This window comes from Bos indicus, chromosome 11, assembly GCF_029378745.1.
Source record: "Bos indicus isolate NIAB-ARS_2022 breed Sahiwal x Tharparkar chromosome 11, NIAB-ARS_B.indTharparkar_mat_pri_1.0, whole genome shotgun sequence".
NCBI lineage: Eukaryota > Metazoa > Chordata > Mammalia > Artiodactyla > Bovidae > Bos > Bos indicus.
This window is the reverse complement of record NC_091770.1, coordinates 68,316,520-68,333,402: the sequence shown is the minus strand read 5'-3', so window position 1 is coordinate 68,333,402 and position 16,883 is coordinate 68,316,520. Positions and strand designations below refer to the sequence as shown.

Genomic DNA, 16,883 nt, shown 5'->3' with positions numbered 1-16,883 from the left:
ATAGAGTAAGAATAAGTTGATTATTGCACTTTCTTAGAAGTAATTGTTGAATCTAGAAAACAAAGTTTTTAGAGTTTCTGGTTGCTTTATTATTGGTGTTCCAGCTAGAAAAGTAGAAAAAAGGAAATTCTAGCTTTGATTTAGTTTGATGAACAGACCAACAGCAGAGATGAGAAGGAGACTGGAAAGTAAATGCTGGTGATATTGATGTTGAATTTGGGAATTTTCATTTGAAGAGTTTTAGTTCACTGGTAGGAGGATGAAAATGGATAGTGACCAAAGAATGATCATAAGTAAGGGGCCAACTTTAAAGGCAGTCACAAGATGAGAGTTTATAGGTGGGCTCTTCTTTTAGGTAACATTTTTCTTGATCTCTTAGAACTGACTTTAGGAAAAGTTCTAATTTCTTGATTGTTCTTTTTAGTCTGTTTTAGGGTTTTGATGATGGTTAGCTGGCTTTCAAATATCTAGATTGGATAGTCTTAACCTTTTACCTCTTAAAGGCTTAATAAATTTCTGTATACAAAATTTTGTGCTTGTTTTCATTTTGGTGTGTAGTATCTTTGTAAATTTTATCCACTTTCAGCATAGTCACAGGACTGTAAAGGATTAAAGAACTTTGATCTGTATCTTTGCTACTTCTTCTTTAGAGCATTCTTTCAGATAATATAAGAATCAAGGCTAACATTTCGTAAAACTTAACTTTAAGAAGAAAAGGCTTTTCTAACATTTTAACAGATTAAATGCTATATTATTAAATGTTTAGATTTTGATTGAAGTCGCTTTTCTGAAAGCGTGGATATTTAGTTTAGGGTTAAGATAAAGATTGTTTAACAATTGGTGAGTGTAAGTTAAATGACATCCAAATTTTAGTAATTTCATTACTTTTTAATCAAAAATCAATCATTTCTTTTTGTTAAATATGTTGGTATCATAATTGTAGTCTGTAGGTTTTCTTAGAGTCTACTATGATTACTGATGTATATATGATTTTTTTCTTGATAAGACCTTTAAGTTGTATAATTTTCAGTTGAGATAATGTCTAAGCTTTAGGTTATCCTAAGAGTTAGTGTTTCTAAATTTGAAGGAACCATTTTCAGTTGGTAGCATCACTTCTTGATTTTTTTTTTTTTTTAATTAAAGGAGATACATTGATAAATACATACATTGAGAGATTCTCATGATAGTCAGGTATTGTCTGTAGATTCTACAACAGTGCTTGATTTATAAAAATTGTGTAGTAAGTGTTGGCCTATTAAATATTGGGTATAAAAATTACAGCACTTTCTTTCCCTAATTTATACAGCTTAAATTTTTCCTGTTCCTTGAGTTTAGGGTAGTCTAACAGATTCTGCTGTAGAAAAGAATCAGCAACAAATTAAATGCATGTGTACCATAAGTATTTTTACATATTGAGAAGTGACTTGCATTAGTTTTCCTCTTTCACCATCACCTCTTTGTCATTTTGACCCTAAGCACTTAATAAATCACTCCTAAATTTATCAAAATATGCTTATGTATACTTTAATATAAAATTATATTGCATGGCTTTCTGACTTGGGTTTTTGTTGTGAAAGTGCCTGTTTTGTTCATGTGTCCTGAGAGAACAAGCATTGTGACATACCTGGCTAACTTAAAAGCAGATTGCCTGCGAAGCACAATTTGAGTCCAATTTTTTGAGGTATGGAGTTTTAGCTATCATGGCTGGGTTTTTCACTCAATCTCAAATAATAGGGCTCTGGTTATTTTGCAGAGTATCTCTGAAGAATGGACAGAATTGCCCTGGCTAACTACAAGCTACGGTTCACAGTGGATAAATGTTGGCGTGCTTTTTTACTTTCTGACTTTTTAAAATTTTGCTTTTATATCTTGTAGTTTCCAATCAATCTTATATGATTGCTATTTTAGAATTTAGTGTAAAATCTTTTCTTATATAGAATAAGACTAAAGTGTGTGTCTAGTATTTTTCTTCAATAGTTTAACATTTCTGAAAATGTCAAGTTCTCAAAATTTACCCATAGTTCAGAAGGGGGGTATGAACTGATCTGAGAAAATGAAAAAAATTAATTGATTTAGGGAATATACATCTTTTTCATTCTTTTAGTTTCCAGTTTTCTATTTTAATTTTTTAATGATTAGGTAGTATATAGTGTAAAATAGCAAATTATAAATTGCATGGTTAAAGAAAGCCATTCATTTAGTGTGCCAGTGAACCCTATAAGTTAAGTAATTCATGTGAATAGCTGCTTTTACCATGCTTAATATTTAAAAATGTAAAAACTTTTTGAAGTGGGAGGCAGTTTCTGTAAAATGTATACATATATATTTAAAGTTTTTGATTTGCATGTTTATAAAATTAAGCCTCATTTGCTACTACATAATAAATTTTATAGAATAAAAGGTAAATTTGTATTAAAGGTTCATTTTAATGAAGATGAAACATGAAAATGAGTTGTGTATGAAATTCTCGCTTGATATCCAGAGGAGAGTTTGCAAACCTAAACTTCTGATTGTTTCTGATTTCAGAGATGCCCGAGTGGTAAAAGACATGGCGACAGGAAAGTCTAAGGGATATGGCTTTGTCTCCTTTTTCAACAAATGGGTGAGCTCAATAAAAAGTGCATGTGCAATATAAGAAGAAAGAACAAAAATGTTCGTTTCATTTTGATTATTAGTCATTTCTGTCATCTACCATTTGTTCATGTCATGATAATTAGTACTCTTACTAGAGGATACCTTCTTTCTCCTGTTTGGTTATTTAGTCAACATTTATTTAGCACCTTGGGCTTCGCTGGTGGCTCAGATGGTAAAGAATCCCCTGCAATGCAGGAGACTGGGGTTCGATCCTTGGGTCGGGAAGACCCCCTGGAGAAGGGAATGGCCACTCATTCGAGTATTCTTGCCTGGTGAATCCTGTGAACAAAGGGGTCTGGCAGGCTATACAGTCCATGGGCTCATAAAGAGTTGGACACAACTGAGCAGCTAAGCACATGTATTTAGCACCCTGATGTACGCTGCCGTCTATGGGGTCGCACAGAGTTGGACATGACTGAAGCAACTTAGCAGCAGCAGCATGCAAAGTACTGAGAAAATGTTTTCAGAATATAAAAAGTAGAGGTGTTTAAATCATCATCCAAAGATAGGACGGATATTGAGTATCTCATATATATTTGATTTGTTTTCTCCCTGTTTTATATTCCCATGTTAATTTAAAAGTAACTAATAAAATGTTCCAGTGGATGGGAATTTTTCTAAAAAGAGTATATTAATGTATTTGAAAATGTCTCATCATTTCCTTCATTCAGTAAACACTATTGAACATGAATTTGTATAGGCTTGAAGTTTCTGAGTTTTGCAGAGAAAAGGAAGGATAGCATAGTTTCTCAAATGAGAGGTGAAAGGTGGTTATAGAGAAGGAAAGGCTTACATATATGACAGCTGGATAAAATCTTTGGTATGTTCTCCATACAATGTAATACTGTGGTGTTTACAAAAGGAAAATGAATGAGGAACCTCTGTAAGTACTGGTTATGGAAAGATTTCCATGGGAAATTGTCAGGTAAAAAAACTTTTTTGTGTAAAAAAGAAGAGATCTCATTATGTGTGTATGCGTGGCAGGGGGCAGGGTGGGGGTGATTTCTTTTCCCCCTGCATTCCCCCTGCAGAGATTAACAAGAAACTTGTAAGGTTTCCTGTTTGTGGGGCAGGTAATGAGAGGCACATGGGAAGGAGGGCGAGAAACTTCTAGCTGTACTGTACTATGTGAAGTTTGAACCTTGTAAATATATTACTAATTCAAGTAAATAGTTTTTTTAGTGTGATAACTCGAGGTTCCAAACAATTAAATGCAGAGATATCACACTTCTAAAAATATAGGGGTGGATGGTAGGAGAATTTATATGCATTAATCCTGGATTATATACTGAGGCTCCATTAACCTTTAATTTTATTGTATTGCCTCTATGTTACGATTGTTTGCCAGTGATAAGTGCAAAAATACTGTATTTTTTGTGCAAGAGTCCCTTAGAATGAGCCATTAAAATTTTTGATACTATGAAATATATTTTAGAAAGGATTTTCTTTAGTAAAGGGAGTATTTGAAATAGGTATCATTTCTTGATAACTTTAGGTGAAATTTATAAGCATCATTTATTGTACCAGTTCCTTCCGAGTTTTTAAAAACAACTGTTTGCAGTTATGCCAACTAGTGTCAAATTATCTTATATTTTCTAGTTTCTGTGTCTGCCTATATTGAAACTAATGTCTGGTTATTCCTCCCTATCCAGATATTCACTATAACAGCCAGCTTGCAGCAGTTTTACTTTTTCAAAATTTACTTTTCAAATAAAAAATCAGCCCTAAAAATGTTAACGTGGCCTTTTTCTTGTTTAATTAATGTCTGTGCTGGGTCTTTATTGGTGCCAGAGGGCTTTCTCTAGTTGTGGAGAGTGGGGGCACAACTCTTTGTTGCGGGCCCTCGAGCACACAGATTTCAGTAGTGTGGCACACAGGCTTAGTTGCTCCACAGCATGTGAAATCTTCCCGGATCAGGGATCGAACCCGTGTCCTCTACATTGGCAGGCGGATTCTTGTCCACTGCGCCACCTGGGAAGTCCTTAACACGGCTTTTAAGTTAAGGCAAAAGAAGGTAGAATGCACCGTAACTGTGTGTCGGCTGTTCACACAGAGGCATTGTATCTTTCGATCACATTCTAACTATCATCTTCCTCTAATGAAGCGAAAGTGTCTTCTAAGAAGCAGGTATTAATCTAAGAGGTCAGGAAAAATCCATATATTAGAAGAAAAATTGCAAATGGTAAAGCATATTGAGAGATGAAGATGTAAAAGCTCTGTCATGTATGGTCCCATCTACCAAGTGTAAAAGGAGATGAAAAAATAAAAACTATGAGACAGTAACTAGTTTGTAAAGCTTTACTGTTAATCCCAGCATAATATTTAGGGAAGGTAGAAGAATACCTCATGCAATGAATTTGATAGCCACATTTACCTTAAAGGATTGATAAATAGGTTGTCAATGTTTTGTGATACTTGGTGATACAGGTTGAGGTCTTTGGGTGGAGTAAAAACTCACTTTTTTGCATTTGGGATTATGGAATATATTACCCTGCTATATGTCACTATTTAATGCATAGTTAGTATGGAAGTCAGATATAGCAGAGGATGTCTGTGTGTGACCTCTGTAGTTACCAGACATGGATTATAATCCTGACAGTCATCACACAAAAGGTATATAACTTTGAATAAGTGATACAATTTGATCTTCCCAAGTTTATGTTTTAGTTTCTATAAATTTGTGCTATGTAACTGGCAGGCATTCCTGGTGTTGAGAAGTGCCACAGCACTGATTGCAGTTGCCCCTGGCTCCCTTGCCTCTCCTGTGTTGTGTGTCCTAGGCAGACTCCAGTACTGGTTGAACATACCTCCCTGCCTACTCTGAAGTAACGGAGTGTTGCTATAGAGAAATTGAGTCAGCTGGTTTCACTTCTAATTTAGCAGTTACACATAGATAAACACATGGTACTGTCTTTGTAAACCTGTGTTTCTCTAGTAAAATTGATTTCCTGTTCTTTGAAAAACTGTTTCATGCTCCCTCATTTCTTCTCAAATATTCCTCACTCTTTTTCTCCATCATCACCCTGAGCTTCAAATGAGAAACTAAAAGCTATCATACAGAAATTCCCTCAGCTTTACCACCAAACCTACATTAAATGCTCTCACCTTCTCCCTCTTCCTCCTGTTACAGTGGAGGAAGTCTTTCCTGTAGTTGTATGTGAGCATGTAATTATATTTGTTTTCTAGGGCTGCTGTATCAAAGTAGCTGAATGACTTAGAGTAATAGAAAGAGTCTCTAAGTTCTAGAGGATAGAAGTCCAGAATCAGGTTGTCATCATGGCCATGCTCCATCTGAAGATGCTGAAAGTATTCTTCCTTCCCTCTTTAGTTTCTGGTGGTAACTGGCAATCCTTGGCATCCTTGACTTGTAGCTGCATCACTCCAGTCTCTACCTTTGTCTTCACATGACCCTCTTTCCTCTGTGTGTGTCCTCATTAACTTCTCATGTTCTTACAACAGCCCTTCTTTAAAAGGGCCCACCCTAACTTGTATGACCACATCTTAATAATATACCTGCGAAGACCCTATTTCAAATGCATTGAGGTCACTTTCACAGTTATGAGGCTGGATGGACTTCATATAAATTTAAGTGACACAGTTCATCCAACAGCAGATAGTTATTAAACATCTTACAGAGTTCAGACTGGTTAGTGTGGAAAGCAATATTTGTTTTTTTAAGAAGAATCATTTCCTTTTTATGTGTCTTAAGAACAGCTTTTAGCCTTAAATTTACCTGTTGTTTTGTGCTAGGTGAAGCCCACATTTGACGTAGGCAAACCAAAGCTGAAGCCCACGTCCTTTTCAGTCTACTCTTAAGTTGGCTTTATTCTTTACTCTATACCAGGCCTACTCTTTTCAGGTTCACCTATGGATTTCTGCTTGCTTGGCTCTGGACAGTACATGGTTGTGGGTTTCTTCCTTCATCACTAGCTATTCCTTCTTAGTCACCTTAGCTCGCAATTTCTCCTTTATCCAGTTTTCACATTTTGCTGTTTCTTCCTTCATCACTAGCTATTCCTTCTTAGTCACCTTAGCTCGCAATTTCTCCTTTATCCAGTTTTCACATTTTGCTGTTTTTCAGGGCTCTATTCTAGGACACTCTTTTCTCTCCAGCCTTTCTTCATGGCTCTGAACCTTATATCTGCAGCTCTATTTACTTCACACTTAACTAACAAATTATCTTCGTTTAGATGTCTTACATATATCTGAAACTTAATGTGTCTTAAATAATCGTTTCTTCCTCAAACTTGTTCCTCCACTGCCTCCCAGACTTCTCATTTCCGTCAATGCTAGCACTGTCCTCCCTGCTGCCCAAGCAGGAACCTGGGAATCGGCTTTGATTCCTGCCCTTTTAGTTACTGTGCACACGGCCCCCCCACCCCCATTCTGTTGACTCTTCCTTTAGATTACATCACTGCTACTGTATTAGTCCTGGTCACCAACATTCTTTTTTAATCTGAATATTATATTAGTCTTAAAAAGTGTCTTTTTACTGTCTATCTCCCCAAACTGTTCTCCTTAAAACATAAGGATGGTCTTCTTAAGACATAAATTGGATCATGATAATCTCTTACTTAAAATAATCAGTTTTTTCTTCTCACACTTTTCCTTTTGGCACACTAGATTCCAGTGAAACTAGTTGTGTTTCACATGCTTCTTTTAGATGTGTACCAAACTCATGCCTGCCTTAACACACTTTGCAGTGGTTTTCCCTCTACCAGGAACACTCTGGTTTTTTGACTTTTCTAGCTCCTTTTCCTCAGCTTAAAAGTCATTTCTAAGAGACCTTCCCTAATCGTGCTGCCCTAAGGTAGATTTTTTTTTTAATATAAATTTATTTAATTGGAGGTTAATTACTTTACAATATTGTATTGGTTTTGCCATACATCAACATGAATCTGCCACGGGTGTACACGTGTTCCCCATCCTGAGGCCCCCTCCTACCTCCCTCCCCATACCATCCCTCTGAGTCATCCCAGTGCACCAGCCCCAAGCATCCTATATCCTGCATCGAACCTGGACTGGCGATTCATTTCATATATGATATTATACATGTTTCAATGCTGTTCTCCCAAATCATCCCACCTTCTCCCTCTCCCACAGAGTCCATAAGACTGTTCTATACATCTGTGTCTTCTTGCTGTCTTGCATACAGGATTATCGTTACCATCTTTCTAAATTCCATACATATGTGTTAGTATACTGTATTGGTATTTTTCTTTCTGGCTTACTTCACTTTGTATAATAGGCTCCAGTTTCATCCACCTCATTAGAACTGATTCAAATGTATTCTTTTTAATGGCTGAGTAATACTCCATTGTCTATATGTACCACAGCTTTCTTATCCATTCATCTGCTGATGGACATCTAGGTTGCTTCCATGTCCTGGCTATTTTAAACAGTGCTGCAATGAACCTTGGGGTACACGTGTCTCTTTCAATTCTGGTTTCCTCGGTGTGTATGCTCAGCAGTGGGATTGCTGGGTCATAAGGCAGTTCTATTTCCAGTTTTTTAAGGAATCTCAGTATGGCATATTCTTGCTCTCAGCCTTTTGTTTCTGTCATGGCACTTACCACAACTAATAATTACTTAATTTGTCTCCTCCAAAAAATGGAAGCTCCATGGCAGCAGAGACCGTGTCTGCCTCTTTGACTGTATTCCCAGCACTTAACGTTAACTGCTGTCTAGAACATGATGACTGCTCAGTATTTACTTGTAAGATGAATGAGTAACCAAACGCTGTTGTTGAAAACTTGTTGGATTGTATAAAGTGAGATTTTTATCCATAATAGTCTGGGTTGTTACATGAACTTGACAGTTCACGTCTTTCAGGTGATTAAAAATTCCCAAAAGCCCTTATGAGGTAAAAGAAAGACAGTTTAAAAGCGCCATTGTAAAATAAATAAAAGCACCATTGTATTTTAGGAAAGCTGTCATATATTGTGAATATCATAAAGTATTCCATTAAGAAAACATTTGTGGAACGCAACCATGAGTTTTCTCTTTTGCAAACAGTTGTTTAACGTCAACTAATAGTGGCTTCTTTGTCATTTCTAATGTTGTGTGGAACAGGATGCCGAAAACGCCATTCAACAGATGGGTGGCCAGTGGCTTGGTGGAAGACAAATCAGAACTAACTGGGCAACCCGAAAGCCTCCAGCTCCAAAGAGTACATATGAGTGTAGGTGTATTGGAGAAGAAAAGGAAATGTGGAATTTTGGAGGAAAAAACACTAGATTTTAAATGTTAGAGCTGTTCCCGGAGACTTATTGCAGAAATAGATGAGAAGCAAATCAAGACTACTGTTCAAAAATGTACTTAGTTTTCATTTTTGTAATTATAAATAATAAGTAATATCTCTAATGTCAAGTCTCCTATTAATTAGAGAATACTGAATAATATTTAGACATTCTTGGGGGAGGTTTAATCCTCAATCAAATTGTAATATGTATTAAACAAGCATTTTGATCAAGATAAATATTACCATTACAGTAGTATAGTTAATATTGCTTTCCTCTTTCTGAACATTTTGTGAACTAAAAATATTAAACTTTTCTCCCCAGCAAACACCAAACAGCTATCATATGATGAGGTCGTAAATCAGTCCAGTCCAAGCAACTGTACTGTGTACTGTGGAGGCGTCACTTCGGGGCTGACAGGTGCGGGGACCTTACCTATGTGGCATCTTAAGATTAATTTTAAAGTACTTGATATTGGTAGGATTTTAATGCGATTCGGTTTTGGTTTTTGTGTAACAGAACAACTAATGCGTCAGACTTTTTCACCATTTGGACAAATAATGGAAATTCGAGTCTTTCCAGATAAAGGATATTCTTTTGTTCGGTAGGTGTGGTTTTTAAAAAAACTTTTACCTCCAGATCATTTTTGAACTTTTAAGTTAGTGGTTTTCTTTAAAATTTTCTTTGGTTATAAAGAAATAGAAATTAATCTAGCTTTTATTAAATTTGCCACAATAACTCCTTCCTTCCAATACAAAGGCAAATCATTTTCTATTAAGAGAATTTTCTCCAAAAACTGAAAACATAGGCCATTTTATTCTCTTATATTAACTTCCTGTTTTACCTCAGGCCCAGTTTGATTTTTTCAAATACGTTTTATTTATAAGTACCTTAAACAATTTATATTGTAATTCTTAATATTATTGTAATTGTAATATCATTGTAATTGTAATATCATTGTAATTCTTAATATTATTTTCAATAGGTTCAATTCCCATGAAAGTGCAGCACATGCAATTGTTTCTGTTAATGGAACTACCATTGAAGGCCATGTTGTGAAATGCTACTGGGGCAAAGAAACTCTCGATATGATAAATCCTGTGCAACAGGTGAGAGGGTTCTTGACTTTGCAAAGTAATGGCTGGGCTAATAGGTATATTTAAATGAAATTGTTAAAGCTTCTTGTTAATGTTTCTAGCTACAATGATGGCATATAGGGGCTCTTCCTACATGTATAATATTATAGTTCCAGAGTGATGGTTCATGGATGCAGTGGTGACATGATGAATGTGACTGCCTCAACTGACTCATACTCACACCACATTGGATTTTAAAATGTTCTAACAAACCTGACAGGGTATTAAATTTTTTTCTAATTCTTAGTAGACTTACATACTATTTGGAGAACTCACAAGCATGTTTGAGTTCAGTTGAAACAAAAGCTATAAATATATTTAGGACCTTGGCATTTTCTTCCAGATTTTGCCACCTTTGTTTTTCCAGGCAGCTCTAGTAGTTCAAACTTGATCCCACAAACATGTCTATGAGGAAATAGTAAATGAAACATCAAGATAGGATTGAGAAAATCCTAAACTATATAACTTTCTTAAGTAAACTGAATATAAGAATAGTCTTCATATCTTCCTTATCTAAAGGAAACAGTCATATGGATAATTTACAAAACACTTAAATGTTCTCTTGAGTTGAATATTTATTTCTAGGGCATTACCTGCTGGCTCAAAGAATATGGCATTTAGAGCATCACTGTAGAGTTGAAGCAGTATGACCTTGCTATTTTTTAGCAGTGACAACTTACTCTTGCTTATCCTTTAGTTTTCATTGTAATGATGACCCTATCTGTTATGGTTATGTATTTGTGGTATATAAGGACTATATATGCACCTATAATTTCAAATAATACTAAATTATCTGTTATAACTTTGTTTAATAGCAGAATCAAATTGGATATCCACAAGCTTACGGCCAGTGGGGCCAGTGGTATGGGAATGCACAACAAATTGGCCAGTATATGCCTAATGGTTGGCAAGTACCTGCATATGGAATGTATGGCCAGCCGTGGAACCAGCAAGGATTTAAGTAAGCACACTTGTTCTTTTCCTTTATTATTAACCTTTGAAAATGTCAAGAACTTAGGAAGAGATTTTAAGTAATTAGCAGGTAATGTGGCCTTCTATCTAAAGCATAGCTTTTGAAGGACTTAGAGAGTTTTTTACTTTATAGTTTTAAGTGTATATCTTTTAAAAATTGCCTGCAAATGTGTTGCTTTGATTTATAACCAGCATTATAAGCACTTTGGTAATGCTTGAATGACTCAACAAATATTTAAGTAAGAAAATAGGAACTTAATAGTTGTTAAGGTTTTTATGTGACTAATGGTCACTGGCCTTTCTTGGATACAGTTATTTCGATCCTAGTTGCTTTATTCATTAGGCTTTTTTCCTGTGCAAAAGGGTTTATTCATACATTGTTATACAAAAGCTTCTTTATACATCCTGAATTATGTAATTTTACTTAAATTTCTGAAAAACACTTTACAGTTTTTATTTAAAATTAATCTTATGTTGAAATATAAGCTTACATATACTAATAGATACTTTAATTTCTTCTTTGAGTAATATAAATGCAAGTCCGTATTATACCAGATGATCAAGATTCTTTCAGACAGTGGCTTGTTCAATGTATGTCAAACCCCAGGAGAACAGTTCTGAGATTAGAGATGAGTTTTTCTGAGTTCAAAGGGAATAAATGTTTATAGATAAAGGGTATTTTCTTAGCTGTAGTTAAACTAACAGAATTAAACCATACACATTAAAGCTACATGGATACTTATTTTTAAAAGAAAAAACCTTTTGCCTTTGCTTTCTCTGACATAACAATTATTCTTATATTTGGGCTTAAGAAAAAGGATATTTCCCACATATGTGTAATTTCTTCTTGGCATTACATTTTATTTTAATCAGTGGATTTCCCTTCCCCTCTGCTTCTTTCACATTCTCCACCAGTCAGACACAGTCTTCTCCACCATGGATGGGACCAAATTATGGAGTGCAGCCACCTCCAGGACAGAATGGCAGCATGATGCCTAATCAGCCTGCAGGGTATCGAGTGGCAGGGTATGAAACCCAGTGAAAAAGGACTCCAGAATCTAAAGTCAGGGGCTTAAGGCTACAGGGAGTAGTAAAGCCGTTGTTTACTTACAGATTTATCAAATCAGTCAGTGCAAATGTCAGATACAGTGTATTTATTTAAAAGATTCATTTTTCAATCATGAAATTACTTATCATCCACATTGTTTTAAAAAGAAACAAGATGCTGGATGTCTGCCAATTTTTGCCTTCATTACCTTTTTTGATAAAGATTCTCAGATCCTTGTTTCAAATACAAATGCAGGGATTGCTGCCACTTTTTTTAAAATTGAGGCAGAAAATTGCACAATGTTGAACTTTTTTCCACTGAAGTAGTGTGCAGTTCTAGTTTGCATTCCTGATATGATTTAAAACATGTAATATAAAGATGTAAAAAAAAAAAAAGAAAAACCAAAACTGTGCAGAGTCTAGAAGTTCTTTGTAATCTTCAGCTAATGCACAATTCTGTTTTAGGTTTTTTTGAAATAGACATTGTTTGAGCTGTCCCATCGCCACGGTTTCCCTCTGCCGTTTTTAAATATAAATTATTAGTTTACATCATTTTTGTATCTACATTTTTTCATAAATTTGTCTTGCCTTATTAAAGTTCTGTAAAATACACTTAAATGGAAAAAAAAATGATGTTCATTTAGATTGAAAACTTTTCTCAGATGGATTGATAATTGTATTCATCTTGTGTTTTATATGAGAAGGTGCCTCAAGAATTCCCTGTTGAATCTGTTTAAAAGGGTTTTTATCTTCTGTGATAAACTTTGCTGTGTACCAGGAATTATAAAAACAAAAACTTACTAAAGAAAATCTCTGAAATGTGATAAGTTCTTATGAACCCATGTTAATTTCATATGTCAACTTCTATAATTACATGTATTATTTCATTATGTAAAATGTTTTAGCAATTTAATATTTTGCACAGTTACCAAACTTTGTATGTCATTTCATCCTTAAAGGCATCATGCAGTCGACAGGAGATTTATAAAGTTTTGTTTGCATGTGAATATGAAATACACACTTTGGTAGTCTTTGAATACAAAGTCATCAGCTCTTGTTTTTCAAGAATTTTGAGACACAAAGTTGTATGTAAAAAAATATATTAATTTGCCATATTCTAGTTACATTTACTCAAAAAGAGTAAATCAACTTGATTTTAATGTACAAATGATAGCTGTGAAACTGTAGAATATCCTTAGGTCAGGCATGGTGGTTCCTTGTGAACTCCAAAATTAGCCTGAATGACCAGCCGGGCGAAGCATTTTTTAAATGTTCAGAGGCCAAAAGATAAACAACAACAAAAAAATAACAAAAACCCTTGAAATCCTACCTCCTTAAACAGCCTTTGAAGAGGAGAAGCCTCAGTGCAATCATTACTTTGATTCTTTTGGTACCTGTTTTCCTGGAGTTCCCAGTTTTATTTTGGGTTGGCTCCAAGCATTAAGAAGTTTAATCTGTGATGGCATTGTTCTAGTTTTGAAATTTCTAGTACATTTCAGAGTCTCTTAGAACAATAGTGGGAGATTTTGTTTTATTTTGTTTTCAATAAAAGTCACAAACTCTCCTGTTTGACTCACAAAGGAAAAGGATCCCCACTATACCTATTTGGATGCTTGGTTGTTCTTTTTAAGACCAGAGAGCTCCCGGTATTTTGTTTAGGAACAGAAAAGGCCCGTGGAATCTTAAGAGATTTCTAGCCTGTATTCTCCAGGTAGCAGCATAGGAGCCTGAACTGGTCTCTAAGCCAATACTCTAGTAAACCAGAGCCCAGGAAAGACAGCTCATAAATGTATAATTCTCTGGGGCTCAATTCTATGCAGTTGTAAACACTTGGAAATTTTATTTCCTTGTTAACTTCTACAGATCAGGGCATGCAACCAAAAGCAGCTTAAATGAAATACTCAAAAAATGAAATAATAGGATGCTGTTTTTAGATTCTTCTGGTTTATGTTCCTGTTTTAGGACCCTCGTTGTTTTTCTCTTATTCAAAAAAATTTTATGTCCTGTACATCTGTGGACTGCAGGGTAAATTATTTGGGCATAAATAATCTAAGCAAAAGTGTAGTTTTCCTTTCATTTTGACTATCTCAAGTAATAACACTTTTTATTAGCCAATATTTTTTTATTGCACAATTCTAAAATGTACAGACTACTTTTTGAGAAGAAAGTAGTATTACTCAAAGGGTTACTACTGAACACATTTGCAATTCAGGAACATTGCTGACTTTGCTTTAAATCTTATTCTCAGTGTTAAATCATTTTAAAAATTAACAGTCTAAAAATCATACTGGTATTAGTATCCAGTAAGGAAATTACAGTTTTTAAAATGAATTCTTTCTCTGCAATATGCATTCAGATTTTACTTTAAAATACATCTGGTACTGTAAAGAACCTGAAGTGGTTCACACTTAAGGGGTTCATTAATCCAGTATTCTTTGCCCTGACTGTTTGGATATTAAAGTTCATTTATGTTTTCTATAACCTTTGGGATCTTCTTGCAGTGATTATTGTGTGTGAGATTTTTTTTTTTCTTTTTGGTCTAGCCATATTGTTATATTCACTCAGGTATTTGTTATATTTCTTTTTAATCTTATTTCAGAAACCATGCTTTGCATTGGGATACTGCAAAGAATTGCTGTAGAAAACTTATTATATGAAATCAGGATCTCATTTTCCTTGTTGATATTCTCTCCCTGTTGAAAATGAGATTCACATTCTAGTTTTATTCTTGTTTTGTTTCTGTGCTTGCTTAGCTTCCTTTTGTATGTGTGTTAAGAGTTCTATTACTTTGGAAAAGGCGGTTGATAAGGACTAGTTTGCATAGAGAATTAGAATTGAGTTTACCAAGAGATACAGGGTGCTCTTGAGGTTACAGTTGAATTGGAAAAATAAACTGTGTTTGTAGGAAATAAAGAGCAAACCCTTTCAATGAAAGAGTGATGATTTCTAAACACAAAATCTTCTTTGTGTACAGGATTATTGCATTTTTTCCAGTGACTACATTTTGACTGTTTAGAACTTGAAGAACATACCTCTAAAACCACAAATTTTAAGAACCTTGAGTAAAATGTATATGAATGAGTCTCAGTTGAGTAGTACTTTACCCTATGGCCTCTGAAGTTGGAGGCCGAAGTTATTCTAATAGTAATTCACCTAAAAAAGGAAAAAGTAGATTTTTGACTCAGGGTTAATATGCTTAAATGAGTTACTGCACAGAAAGTAGGAGTTAAGCAGATTATATAATTATATACTAGATAAATGAGATCCCTAGCTTATCTGTTTTCAGCTCTAGAAGACCAATAACCATACTTAAACATGCAAGATTTAGAGGCTCCTACTGTGGAAATACTAAGCTGCTCTGGAGGGAAAAGACACATGCTGATATTTGAAGGTCCTCACCGACTCAGTGGACATGAGTTTGAGCAAACTCCAGGAGGTGGTGAAGGACAGGGAACCCTGGCACGCTGTAGTCCATGGGGTCGCAAAGAGTCGGACACAACTGAGCAACTGAACAACAAAACCAAAAAGTAACTGGCCACCAATCCTCTTAGAGTGGAGTGTGTTGACCAGTAAGCCCTACCCATGTACACAAACCTTCCAAACAGGTTTTTAGTGCTTCACTTTTCAATGAAGTCAGCCAAAGGTCACCAGAAATTGAGAAAAACTTTGACTGCAAAAGGTAGAGCTAAATAAAAAGCAGCTCTCAAGAATCTGAAAACTCACACTGTATTCAAGAAATTAGAACAATCCTAATAAAATGTCACAACAAGAAATGAGAATAAATAAATTCAGTGGGAGTATTAAAAGACAAGGAGATGTCCTAGAACAGAAATCAAAAGCAGAAAAAATAAATATGGATCAATTCAGGAGGTTTATAATATAAAATCAATAAGTGTTCCAAGAAGAAAACAGAAAATAGGCGAGTGGGTGGAATTTATTAAATAAAGGGAAATTTCCCTGATGATTTTTTGAGTTTAAAGGTTGAAGAAAGGCTAATGTTGAGTTTGTACAATAAATAGGAAAGATTCATGTGAAGCCATACCACTATAAAATTTTAGGATGCCAGGCCTGTAAGGGGCCCATCCTAAAATTTACCAGATAGAAAAAGGATTAAGAAAAATACCCAATGACAACATTGAACCTAGGAATCAGTGGGGCACTATCTTTAGAAGTGTAAATGAATTATGGTCATGGGTCACAATAGAATAAAGACTAGATATGTAAGTTCATAGAAGACTGATTCTCAGGGAAAAACTGGATAAACTCCATCAGAACAAGTCATGGAAAAAAATACAATGTAGTATCTAGAAACAGGATCAAACAGGAGTGAGATAATAGGAAGTCCTAGGATTACGGTTGTGAAGAGACCTGGCAGCCAATCCAGATTGATGGTCAGCAGGCCAGACTTAAGGCTCTCTAGAGGTCGAGCTGTGTATTATGAGAAGCTTCACAGAACTATGGAGAATGTGAAAAGACTAAATACTGGAAAATCAGGCAAATGGGAAGAGACAAGCCAGGGAAAACATTGTGTAAGAAAAGAAACATTCCCTGAGCCAAGTACATGCACCAAGCTAATATTTCTTGTTTTCCTGAATTATATTCATAAATATTTGTACTATTCCACTGCTTTGGTTTTCTCTGGCAACTCCAGTTGTATGTTGGATTTCCTCTGCCTGTCATCACTTTCTGTCATTTGTTCTTAATTATCTTTTCGTTTGCTTTTTTTTTTTTTTTTGGCACCGTGACATACGGTATCTTAGTTCTCTGACCAAAGATCGAAGCCGCGTCCCCTGCTTTGGAAGCGTGGAGTCTTAACCATTGGACCGCCAGGGAAGTCCCTGCGTTTCTCATCTCT

At 35.2% G+C, this 16,883-nt stretch overlaps 1 protein-coding gene across 14 annotated transcripts in view; it reads left to right on the top strand.

Annotated features, from left to right (window-relative positions):
* Positions 1–16,883, top strand: part of TIA1 (TIA1 cytotoxic granule associated RNA binding protein) — a 55,259-nt gene that overhangs the window by 18,702 nt on the left and 19,674 nt on the right. For 5 of the 14 annotated variants that reach the window (XR_011569330.1, XR_011569329.1, XM_070798924.1 and 2 more), the window contains 6 exons: positions 2,527–2,602; positions 8,707–8,815; positions 9,198–9,293; positions 9,393–9,477; positions 9,859–9,982; positions 10,825–10,970. Coding sequence is in view for 10 of the 14 variants with exons in the window: in XM_070798924.1 (XP_070655025.1) it covers positions 2,527–2,602; positions 8,707–8,815; positions 9,198–9,293; positions 9,393–9,477; positions 9,859–9,982; positions 10,825–10,970 (636 nt within the window). In the remaining 4 variants the exon portion in view is untranslated. Of the gene's footprint in view, positions 1–1,753; positions 2,603–8,706; positions 8,949–9,197; positions 9,294–9,392; positions 9,478–9,858; positions 9,983–10,824; positions 10,971–11,896; positions 14,510–16,883 lie in introns of those variants that run through there. The other 9 variants (XM_019970464.2, XM_019970467.2, XM_019970468.2 and 6 more) reach the window with 4 other exon arrangements.